At 45.3% G+C, this 12,084-nt stretch overlaps 1 protein-coding gene across 8 annotated transcripts in view; it reads right to left on the bottom strand.

The window, feature by feature from the left end:
- The window catches only part of PDE4B (phosphodiesterase 4B), a 193,464-nt gene that overhangs the window by 78,210 nt on the left and 103,170 nt on the right, over nt 1-12,084 (bottom strand). Inside the window, exon 1 of one of the 8 annotated variants that reach the window (XM_075037318.1) lies at nt 6,422-6,459. The exons of 6 other annotated variants lie outside the window; for them this stretch is intronic. In XM_075037318.1, coding sequence (XP_074893419.1) covers nt 6,422-6,444 — 23 coding nt within the window. In that variant the 5' untranslated portion in view covers nt 6,445-6,459. Of the gene's footprint in view, nt 1-3,333; nt 3,357-6,421; nt 6,460-12,084 lie in introns of those variants that run through there. One more of the 8 variants, XM_075037320.1, reaches the window with a different exon arrangement.

Genomic DNA, 12,084 nt, shown 5'->3' with positions numbered 1-12,084 from the left:
ACGTTGATCTCAAGAGATCTGTAACTTCGGGAGCAGACAACGTGTAATGAAGAAGTTCCTAACCCTGCCTTTCTTCTCTTGGCTGGACATCGGAGCTCTGCAGCCAAGTGGCCCTACGGGAGGTGGAGAGGCACGTGCCAGAGCGGCTTGGTGACACGGGGACAGCCAAGCACAAGGCTCCCTGGACCTGTGGGGCATCCTCTCTGTCTTGCTTCTTGCAAGAGGGGGACTAGTTTGTGCCTGCTATGAGTGGTGGGTGTCCTTCCAAATGCTGTGCAGTCCGTACGCGTCCACACAGCGGTTCTTCGCAACCAGGCAGGACGCAGCTTCTTCTTGTGGATTCGCTGATCCAAGCCACTCTATTGAGGCAAGCTGTGGTCCCCACTTCACACTCACTGGCCCTTGATGGGGACAGCATGCAGAACCAACCACTTTTTTCTGCTCCTCGCTATCAGAAAGGGTTAACGTTTGTTTAGGAGACAGACAGGCTCTCGGTCCCAAAACTGGACTCAGGTCACAGGTAAGAAAGACACGTATTGAACGTCTCTGGGTGCTAAGCCTTTCTCTGCTCTGCTTTGTAAGGCACAACTTAGCTGGCAAAACTGGGAATTTAGTTTGCTGGCGTCACCCTCCACGTGAATTCATTCCTTTTCCTTGTGATGTCATCCAGCTTCAACGCCCCCGGCGCTTTCGCCGGAGTCGGGAACTGTTGACACGTGCGGGGATCCTTGCTTTAGTAGAAGTAGAGATGATTTATAAGAAATCCCTGACTGCACTTCCTCCAGCTGGCTTCAATATCTTTCCCTGGGTGCTTTTACAGTAAAGCTTCTCCAGGGCTCAGCCCACCCAGGGCTGGCCCTGCTCCCCCCACACTGCTTCCATCTGGGACAACGCTCACCCGAGGCAGAGCAATGCAAGTTTTCCATGGGTTTATTGAGCTCAGCTGGCCCACTGCAGGGTCACAGGCGAGCAGGTGACACCGAGCCATTGATCCCGCGGCTGGACTCCGTACGTTGGGTAAGGGGCTTGCAGCTGGGATGGCTCCCAAAAGACCAAGAGCCAGGAACTCTGAGACCACGGGGACTGGGACAGACTGCAGCACTTCAGTGGGAAGTTCACCTCACCCAGTATTTAAATCACTCCCACCCAAGCCAATAGCCTGTCCCGCATAATAGCATGGGAGCAATTACACGGCAGGTCCAGAAATCTGGAAGAAACTTTGTGGGTCCCTGTGTCCAGTCCTCTGCTACCGCAGGCTCTACACCAGACAATCTCCTCCATAAACTTACCAAGCTTTCTCCCGAGTACTTGGTTTCTTCAAATTTTGAGCACACCTGCCCAGCCGTTCCAGCAGAGATGCCCCAGGGTGCCGCACACTAGCGGGCATTGCTCCATCGCGAGGTCTCACCACCAGCATCTCGGCCGGACCACAGCCCCTCGCTGGGCTCACGGCTTGCAATTATCCCCCCACGTCAGGACGCTGACTCTCCTCCTCAGCTGTTTTCAGCTAATGAGTTTTCAGCATATAGCTGAAGCTTTTCTCATTAATCCCTACATACGTGACCTTACGCTCTGTACTGCTGAACTTCACCAAGGCCAGGCAATCCTTCCAGTCCTGTACCACACCGTGCAACAGCGGGTGTACAGAAGATCAAAAGATGGAATCAACACAAACATAGCAATGAAAATACTTCAGAAGAGCAGATGCAGGATTTATCCCTGAGAAACCCCACTGCTAACTTCCTCCAGCCTACGAGCTGTCCTTGCCATACCACCAATTTCACTGCATTTCCCCTGCAGCTCATTCCTTACCCACCTTACAGCTTTTCTTGGAATCCATACCTCCAGCTTACACCTCACCATGTCATACAGGGCACCACATTGAATGCTTTAAGACAGAAATCTACTGCGTTTACTTGAAATGGAAAAAAAAAAAAAAGAAGTTGTCTAATTAGAAACACCCATTAGAAGTGGGAATGATGTACCTAAGACAGACCCATTTCACCACTGCCTTCATATTTTTAATTAACTTCTCCTTCCAAACTAATTGCTAAACCATCTTTAAACATCTATTCCTATGTTAAGGAAGTGATGAAAATTGAACAGAAATGTCAAAATACAGCATATAATAGAGATTAAAACAAAATTATATATGATCAAGGTAAAAATAATAGACTTACAAAAGATAACTGAACAATAAAATGTGATTTAGAGCTTTTCAAGAGCCTTGCTAGCTTGCCCTTTGTACAACTTCTGAAATACTCAGGCCGTGTTGAGTTTATAGTACAGGTCTAAGGAATAGATTATAAATAGAAGGACATCACTTTTTTTCTCTTTCTAAATAGAGATTAAATCTAAGAAATATTTATCTAACTCCTCAGAAAACCCAAAGAGTCAAGCCTCTCAGGAGCAAGCAATTCGGCAATGCACACGCTGCAGTTTAACAGACCCGTATTGCCCCACTTCAAGCTTTTCTGGATGCCAAGGAGCAGGCGCACGTTTCCGTTAAGCATCACGGCGGAGGACCTGCCGTCCTTACGTGCCGTAGTGCCGGCGCAGCCAACGCCAGCTCCATCGCCTGCACCAGCAGCCGAGTGGGATGGGCGGTGGAATGAAAGTGACTTCCCCGGACACCCACCGAGGGCTGCAGCCTTACTTCTCTGAGATTAATTATTTTATTATATGTTTATATGAAAATTGCAAACATCTGGGAAATTATTAGGCAACGGCTGAAGGGAGAGCAGGTTTCTCTCATTAGCAGAGAGCTGCATTACGGCTCCTTCCGCCGTTGCGTGAAAGGGGAATTTTGGGGCCAAATTCTGCAGGCTCATTGACTTGGTGCCCTGTTGGCACCCAGCAGACCTGCTGCCTGCGGCTCCCCACAACACTTGTGGCAAGATACAACAGGTTTATTTCTTTGTTTTTTTAATCTGCAGCCTTTGAATCACTGCCAAATATATTCAGTACCAAATACACCAACTCTACAGGGAAACTGCTTCATGCTCCGTCTTGTCTCTGGTCAGATTATGCCAAAATGCCCCGGATCTGCTCCAGTGGGTGACAAAACTGCCAGTAAAATTTTGGTTGGGAAGGTCCCTGTCTACACACCAAAATGAACTTCTTGGATATGCTGTGGCTCAGCTCACAACAGGATTTCAACTGGGGACAAACATGAAAGCGTCTTCTGTTCCCATAGGTACCAACAAGAACATGGGCTGCTTTGAAGTCTATCAGAAGGCTTTTTTTTCTCTTTTCAGCTCTAGGCAAAGACAAAAAAAATAGGCAATGTTCCATGGACAAACTTGTCACCTACCTACAAATAAACAAGCGCACCTCAACATTTCAGGTGGGCAGAAACAGCGGTGGCAATATGACAAACAGTGCAGGGATCGAGATCTTTTGACTCTGATGCTGTACCCTATGCATCAACGTATGACATCGTGGCAATTTCCCTGGTGCTCAAGAGCTGCAAGTGAAGCACAAGGATTCAGGCTTAGAAACACAGCAGGGAATCAGAACGTTACCCAAGTGAGTTCTGATGTCTTGGTTTCCTTTCCCCTAAAGTCATTGCTAACAGGCTCTGGCTGATGTGACCAGAAACAAGCCAGGTATTCTGCAGAAATAGGTCCAGTTCCAGTAGATGGCACGTGGCTCCTCTTGTCCAGAAAGCTAAGGATAGCTGTTCTCTTGATGCTTGTTAACAATTCCAGATATGTTCCCCAAGAGTGTCACCAGGGAAGGATTTCAGATTCCTTGGTGCTCAGGGCTGGAGAGCATCATGACATGTGGCACCAGGAGGACTCAGCAGCCCTCCTGAGCTGCTGAAGTCACCGGGGTGAGCTGGCCCATGCCGAGATGAGTACAGCAGACCCACAGCTAGCGGAGAAGGATTAGTCTGAAAAAAATACCTGAAATCTTAATTCTTAATATATATTTCGTGATGATTTCCTCTGCTGGTGTAAATGATGATGTCTGAGGCACTGCTGAATCACGTCTCTGTGGGGGTAAGCATGAGCCCTGTCTGTACAGTCCCTAGAAATTCAATGCAGCCATGTTGGCATGTGCAGGTAGGAGATGAAGGAGCCATCTGAAAGTGTAAACCGGGGTATCCTGCACCCCGGATATGGGAACATCTAGGCACAGCAATGCTTTGATGAACTGAGACCTTAAGGAGGTTACCTTCTAGAATAGGTACGGGGTTCCCCCATGATTTCTGGCAATGCAGAACACGGAAACAAATACTGCATATATCTAAAAAAGGAACTGTAGAAGCAGGGTGCAAGTTGGTGTAAAACAGCAAGACAAATCAGCATTCACACACTGCTAGAAAGGGGTGCACCAGGCTGGGAATGCTGCCCAAGAGCTCCAGTCCAGGTCCAAGGGCTGTGCCTGGGGCCAGCAGCATCCCCACGCTCTCCGTGCCAGGCTCCCATGACACCCAGGTCGTGCCAGGGGCCTCTGAGAGGGCTTAACACCCACTTTCCTTTTTTTTAGGAAAAAGTTCTTGCCAACAACCTGCCTCTCACTTTTGCAGAGTAGCGGTGCTGCTTTTTTTTGGGGTAAACATGCACAGACCAGCACTTGGCAAGGAAGGCTGTTTATGAAAACAAGTACCAACTGGGGGAGGACTTGAGTGGCAGCACACGCTCCCTAAAAGCTTTTGGATCTCCTCATCCCTCTCCGGGGAGAGCCGGTAGTTCGGGGGAGATGAGGACAACTCCTCCAACAGCTACAGATTCAGCCCTTCTCCCACCCAAGAAACAATGAGCCACGGACTCCTACGTGGAATTTCCCCTCCTACCTGTTTCCGAGACCGGATGATTCTATCCCAAGTATTTGTTTGTAAACTTAGGAACCAGTGAATGATGCGCTAAACAGTTTTGCAGAAAAAAGTGAAGTTTGTGCAACAACATCTAGAAAGCTGTATTATTGATAAAGTCAAATAAAATTAATATAAACAAGGTAAGATTTAATCTTAGTTCTTCTCGCATTAAGTCATTCTGAGGACTTAATTTTAAAATACAGAAGTGTTCTGAGAATATTTTGTAATTACAAACCAATAAGAAAAATCATCCAGGAGGAATAATTACATAATTTCTAGATGAACTCACTGCTTAGAAGAACTCACAGCTTAGAAGAGCAGTAATAAATAGATCCTCATATCATTACTGTTGCTGTGGCTGATGACTCACCACTGTTACTGGGATCATATCCCAGAATAGTCATGCTCCTCTGTGTACTGCATACAAAATTAGCCATGAGGGACTTACTATTAAATGAAACAGATTTGGGGTTTCAGGATTCATGTGGTCATATCATAAAAACAAAAGCTGTTAAATATTTTACTTGAATGCAGTGAATTTTAGATACCAAACCTGAAGGTATCTGCTCTCCATCAGACAGAATTAGCATCTGCATATACTGACTGCAGGGGTTTTCAGGTAACAATTTCCTATCATACCCTTCTCGTTCTGCCAGCATAGGATAGCCCTCTTACACACAGTAACTAAAACATGCCACCTCGAGAGAAAAACACGCATGGTTTTATAGAAACATAAGGGAACAAGTACGGGTATCTGAGACAGTTTATCAAAAAGAAAGAGATCATCTGATTAAAATATATGTGCCTTACCAGCTAAAGCAGAATGGTGTATCAGTTTGATAGAGCTTAATTCAAAATGCATAACGAATGAAACATTAGAAATGTCCTGCTATTAGACTACTCTATTACCCTCCAAGAAACCTGCTAGAAACACCAGCAGTTTCCTCTCATAAATACTTATCACATCATAGAGGTGCTGTCTGTGCTTAGGTACCACACCTATGTGTGGCTGGTTTGCCATTTTCAGTGAATACCAGAAGTCGTTGGGAACTGTAGGGCAGGTCCCCACGTACGCCATGTAAGAGACTGACAGTATGACAGGACTAAGACAGGACTTCCCCCACCCAACTTCACAACCTCATTTCCAAACATGTTCTATTTTTTCACCTTCTGGTATTTATGCACATGTCTAAGTATGCCTGGATCCTTTACCTTCACAACACATTTACTGGAAAGAACATTAGGAACACCCAAAGTTTACTTTTTGGCTGAATAAAACCCTCTCCTTGTGCATTTTTAAATTATCTCGTATGTATTACAAGTGAAAACATTTGTTTTTTCGATCTCCAAGCAACATCCGGTACTCAGCATACAAAAAAACATTACCAACACGCTACCACCTCAAGGTACTTGCTTCTATCTTTTTTACACAAACTGCACCTTCAGATTTTTGCCAGCCACTAATTCTTCAGGCTTTCCTCTTAGGATGTTAGCTGTTTTTATTTTCTGTTGGTTTCTTAAGACAACTCCTATTCCGTCCTCCAAACAAGCACACAAAATTGCAGAAAATCTTTACTTGTCTTTGCAGCAATCACGCACCAGCGAGTTAATGGAAGCAGCATCCAGATGCACGACGTTTGCTTTTGAGCAGGCTCCCACTTACACGTTCTCACGAGCATGAGCAAGTCCCTCCCCATCGCGGCGGGGATGCGTCCCCGTCCTCTCCTCTGTCCCCCCCAGGGAAAGGCTCTGCCCACCCCACGTCCAGCACCCCCACGCTCATCTCGCTTGCAGCGCAAGCTCCTTCCCAAAAAGCAGCTTGGTAAAGCTGCTTGCTCGTGTTCTTGGAGCCAGGGCGGAAAACACAAAAAAACCACTGAAATGACACATATGGGGTTTTCAAACTAGGTTCAAGGTTCTCTGAGATCACGAAGTCGGTTGAATCAGTGGGCAGCAACACGAAGCACCTTGTCTGTCCCGCTCCTGCAGGCCACCCCGCGGCACGCTCCACTGCTGCCTCGTCCTAAATCTGCCTCATTTGCTACTTTAAACCCTGAACTCCTAATAACTGCTGTGACTTCCTTGGAAATACGTCAGCCGCTGCCCTAGATACCGAGTCTGCTACGCCAAACGGTCTTTTCCAGGCTGCACGGTGACTACCAGCTTATTTCTTGTGTTATTCTCAATATCTTTCAGTTCATCCTCATTTTGCCTTTCCTGCCAGCCTACCCAGAGGACCACCACGCTGCTGTCCACCCTTCCCAGCTCCCTCTCCTTCTCTTTGACTAACATGCAGGAAACCATGTATTTATTTGAGGTTTTTTCAGCCTTTAGCCAACAAGAGTTCTGCTCGTTTTTCTGCAGATGCTAATTCCTCCAGGCTAGGTAATAACAGGCTCCCTGAAGCAGCCTGTCCTTGTAGGATCTTCCTGATGCTCCCTGGACCACCCACTCACATCTTTAGCTAACAGCCCATTTTCTGGGCATATTATAGCTCTCCCCTTATGGGAGTCAACTTGAATACTCAAAGTTGTATTTCATGCTCGCCCAAAAGCCAAATATATACTGTCTATCAAATTCAGTTCCTCTCCTAATTCTCTTAGTTCTATAAACAAACCCACCAATCACATATGCTGTGTTTTGCTCATGCTTGTGCTTTTGAAAGTGGGCCAATCCATTGAAATCAAAAGAGCTTCTGAGCCAGTGTAGGCAATACAATATATGCTCCTTTAAATGTGGCAAATCTGCTTTTAATAGGCTTTTAACGATGGCAGATTTTAATCCTGTGGAAGCAATTGTCTAGACTACTACCTGTGCATTTTTACAAACACACACACTGTATTTGCTTTTTCCAGTCCTCTGCTTTTTCTATATTCCTATCCCAAAACTGTATTATTTAAATTGTCAAATGATGCATTCATTCCAGTAGTTTATATTATCGACCCATCATGTTTTATCCATAGCTTCTAAAAACATTTTATAATGGAATCAGGCCCTTTGGATTAATTCAATTCACTGTCGTTTCACTAGCAGACCTACACCTATTGCCTTCATCCAAGAAAACATATGAATACATGTCAGGTGCACAAGTCCTCTAGCTTTCAGGGACTAGCTCCTAAAGAAAACCTTAGCATCACCCCTTCACATTGAACAGCAAATCTGGGGGCACAGCATGTGGCATTTAACAGAGGCCCCCCCGCTCTCTGTCGCAGATGCTGTGCGTGGTCCAGCAGCTCTCTGGAAAGCAAAGGGGGAGGCTGAAGGGAATCTTCTTAATACCAAAGTCCACATCTGACACTTGTATTACAAACACAAGTTTCATGATGATATATAATCCAGGCAAACACATAAACAGAAAGAAAAAGGAAATACGGGAAGTCTTCCATCATAAGAGAGGAATCCTGAGAGTTTTTATCGTTTCAGCATTATGTTAACCACTATAGAATTAGCTAGTTTAATTTTTTTGTTGTTACTGCTTACATTAACTGTTAAACTTTATTTGGAGTTAGCACTTACTCACAGTAGGTATAAATACCTCAGAGGGAGACACACAGCAAAAACTGCTGAAAACTTCCCATTGCAAAAACCAGTGTTCAGGGTGATGCTGCAGCCTCGCCAAGCTTGACTTGCTCAGGATGAAATCTGCCTGGAAAGTTCCTGCAAAAACTATTGAGCTGTTTTCAGGAATAAAATTATGGAAAACATGTTCTGCCCGCAATAACAAATGGTCTGACAGAAGCTGGCTGGAGGTTGCTGGGTTTGATTCTTCTCCTTTCTTTTCCGTTTCAGGCTATTGCTTTAAAGGTTTAATTTTAAACTTGGCAAGAGTGCCCGACCAGTGTTAGTCAGGGATCAGCCATTCCCCGAGACAAACACTCACAGTTGACTCACTGATGGTCTTTTGAAAGCAAATCTTAGCACACATGCACTAATTGGAGCATTTTAGCGCTCGTCTGTCAAGCAGTCCCAAAGGCGACAGGCACAGGAGCCCCAGGTGGGAGCCAGGCAGCTCCTGCCTGCTCGCTGCCCGCAGCACCCAGCCGGTCAGCCGGGGAGTCAGACGCTGTCATACAGCAAACAAAGTCAGAAACTCAGTTAAAAAATAGGTGGCAATATAACTAAGGACTATTATAGCCCATGCACACGGCAGGGTCTTGAGCCAGGCTGCTTTGGGCTCTCGCTGCGGGAATACTGCTGCAGCGATGCTGAGCTTGCGGGCCGCTGCTCCCTGTGCCATGGCGTGGCACCGGCACCAGCAGCAGGGAATGCAAAAATGGGTCTCAGCGTTTCTAAGAAGTTCTGGGGCTTTTTCCACTGTTGTATCTTAGCAGGTTTAGGAATGCAGATTCTTGTTTCTAAAGCTTTATTGGGATTTCCTTCATAAACCTCTTTTACAGAGGTTAATAACTGGGATAAAGATTTCTTTTAGCTACAAACTTACTGGCATGTAAGGCAATCTCTGGGCAGTTAGCTGTTACAGTGAACAACACAATGAAAAATGAGTTTGAAATCTGGATCCTGCAGAAGGAATGAGTGAAATTTTGGGTTCCTACTGACCTGGGTTTTGTTATATACAAAGAATTCTAGAAGTCAAGTGAGGGTTTTTTTTTTAAACACACCCTCCCATAGCTTGTGATTTACAGTTCTGCCATCCTGAGAATAGCTCCACATTACCAATGAACCGGTCTCCTACAATTTGTCCCCTTTGCTGATGGCAAAAAAGAAAAAGCTATTCCAGGGGCCATGCAACATTCCTCTCAAGTTACTTCTGCTCAAGTTGCTTCTGCACAGAATAAAGCCAGGCACACCCTGCGTAGGAGCACCCTTACCAACACGACGCCCAGAGCAAGATGGACGGATGCTGGGCACTGCCCTCTGCTCCCCCGGTCCAAAGCTCAGCCTAAATTTAACCCTGAGAACTAAACAAAGTATTTTCCCATATGCGGTCCTGTCATTGCTTACATCCTCGTCAGCACTGAGTAACACAGATTTGTAACTAATGCTATTTATTCCTCATGTAGTTGAGATTCCTCAGAAGGACTTTTTAAAGGAAATAAGGTGTGATTAAAAACCTTTCTTCCCACATCGCAAAAACAAACCTGTCATCATTATCCAACTCCTGTTTCCACTGGTTCTGTCCTGGGAAACTCTGGATTATGGCAGATTTATGTCAGTGTCTGGCTGCTGCCTCGAACCACGCACTGGTCACTCTCCGGTTCGCAGTGAGCCATCTTTGCTTCATAAATTTGAGGGCAACCATATACAAAAGAAAGATCCTGAAGCTTGTAACGCAGAACACAAAAAGATGCTGTTCCACATAATATAACAATGTCGACAGCATGTTTATTTTTTATGAATGTTGTAAAATTACATTCTAAACTGTCTGAACTACAGTAAAAAAAGCTGTTTGGTTACCTCCGGAAGAACAGAGAGCATCCATCTGAGCAGAGGTGCCGCTATTTCTCAGCAAGGCAATGTTCTAATGAGCTATGCTTCATTTCAGCTGATCTACCTGACATAGAGGGAGCATCGCAGACCTCCTGGAACTACAGCTCTTTTCTGCAGACACCCGGCAAAATTATTAAAATGCTGCATGATGGCACTATTCATAATAAGCAGTTTTGGGCAGACTAGGCTGCGTGTAGCAGGTAAGCAGCAGCAGGTCTTCTCCTGCAGCCCCCCTTCCAGCCTCCCCTTTCTCAGCATTTTCATAGCCTTTGTTCAATTTATCACAGATGACCTCGATGCTTCTTATAATTGTAGTTTTCTTTATTAAAATACCAACTAAATAAAGGGTGTGAAAAAAGAATGAAACAGGAAAGGTGTTCCGAGAGAAGAAACTTCATTTTTATTCTTGTGAATTAGCTACCAGTGATGCATCCCTGTAAGTCAATATTGTTCTGGTATGAGAGCTCACACATCCATATTCACACAGCCCACGTCCGACACCGGCCTGAGGACACGGCAGGCAGAGACTTCTCGGAAACGTGACTCTCTTACCACAAAGCCCTTATTTGCATCTTTAGAATCATTTTGTAATGATGCTGCTGCTTTCTTAAAAGCCATTCTTTAGGTACAAAAAGGTTAAAAAATATATTCTTAAAAAGAGAAGGATCCCTGATGCTCAAAGAAAACCCAGCAGCCCGATCCGCCCGCGACTGCTGCGCTAGCAATCAGCCTTTCTGGTTTTTCATTATTTCATTTATGTGCAAGTTTACTAGACATACCGGGCTGGTTTGAAACCTCCCAGTGACGTCAATGGGCCAGCGAAATTAGAGCTCTGCGAGACAGCGGCACCGCACCCAGCCTGCGCGGGTCTGCTGCTCCTCGCAGGGTGACAGCTCAGACAGATACGATCAATCACGCACCCCTGGCACTGCACCAAAGCAGAGCTGCTTCAGCATTTACAACGGCAAACGCTCCCCATTACTTGGAGAATAATTTTTTTGTTCAGTGCAATTGACAATGAAAATGGTATTAAAAACTGCAGATGGCGAGCGTATTAAAGCGCTAAAGCTCTTCACTAAATTCTGGAGGTTTCATTTTTTTTGAAGAAAAAATAAAATTCCAAAGTAACAAAAGTGTTGCTTGGCATATAAAGGGATTTAATAATCATTTAACAGGATATGTTCCCCCCCTCCCATTACTTGTATGGTTCTGTTGCTTTTTTATGTAGCTCTCACTATAAATTCTGGAAAAGAAAATGACTGCAAGCCTTCAAGAGAAGTTTATCTTTTTTAGCTTTTTTTTAGGGAAAGCATATGAAAATGTGTTAATTCTATCAACCTAACTGTTAAACATGAAAACAAGCTCAGCAAGAAATCAACCCGTGATACCGCTTGATCCGATGAATTACTGCTGCATGCTGTGAAGCCACACGTAGTCATTTCGCGGCACCTTCGGTTTGTCAAGGAATTGTCCCAATTCATCCAGCCCTTCTTGTCTGAGACATTAAATCCAGCTGCGTGAGCATGGTACGGCACTGGACCACTCTGCACAGCACTTGTCTGAAGAGCTAGACAGCATCTCCTAAGCCACCACGGAGCACATGATGGGGAGATGCTGGGAGGAATGGGTATCAGCGGTGGAAACATGGTGGTGGCCGGAACAAGGTCTCAGGACGCGGCCGCAATAGCAGGGAAGTGGGGGGGATCATGTAGAAAAAACTAAAATTATCTTAGGTCTCTGGAGCACAATTAAAACTAATCTCTCAAGCTTATGCACACTGGTGATGAGGGAAGTATAAAAATCAGAGACGCAGA

The sequence above is a fragment of the Buteo buteo genome, chromosome 10, assembly GCF_964188355.1.
Source record: "Buteo buteo chromosome 10, bButBut1.hap1.1, whole genome shotgun sequence".
Taxonomy (NCBI): Eukaryota; Metazoa; Chordata; class Aves; order Accipitriformes; family Accipitridae; genus Buteo; species Buteo buteo.
The sequence above is the reverse complement of the archived record's forward strand: the minus strand, read 5'-3'. Positions and strand labels throughout refer to the sequence as shown.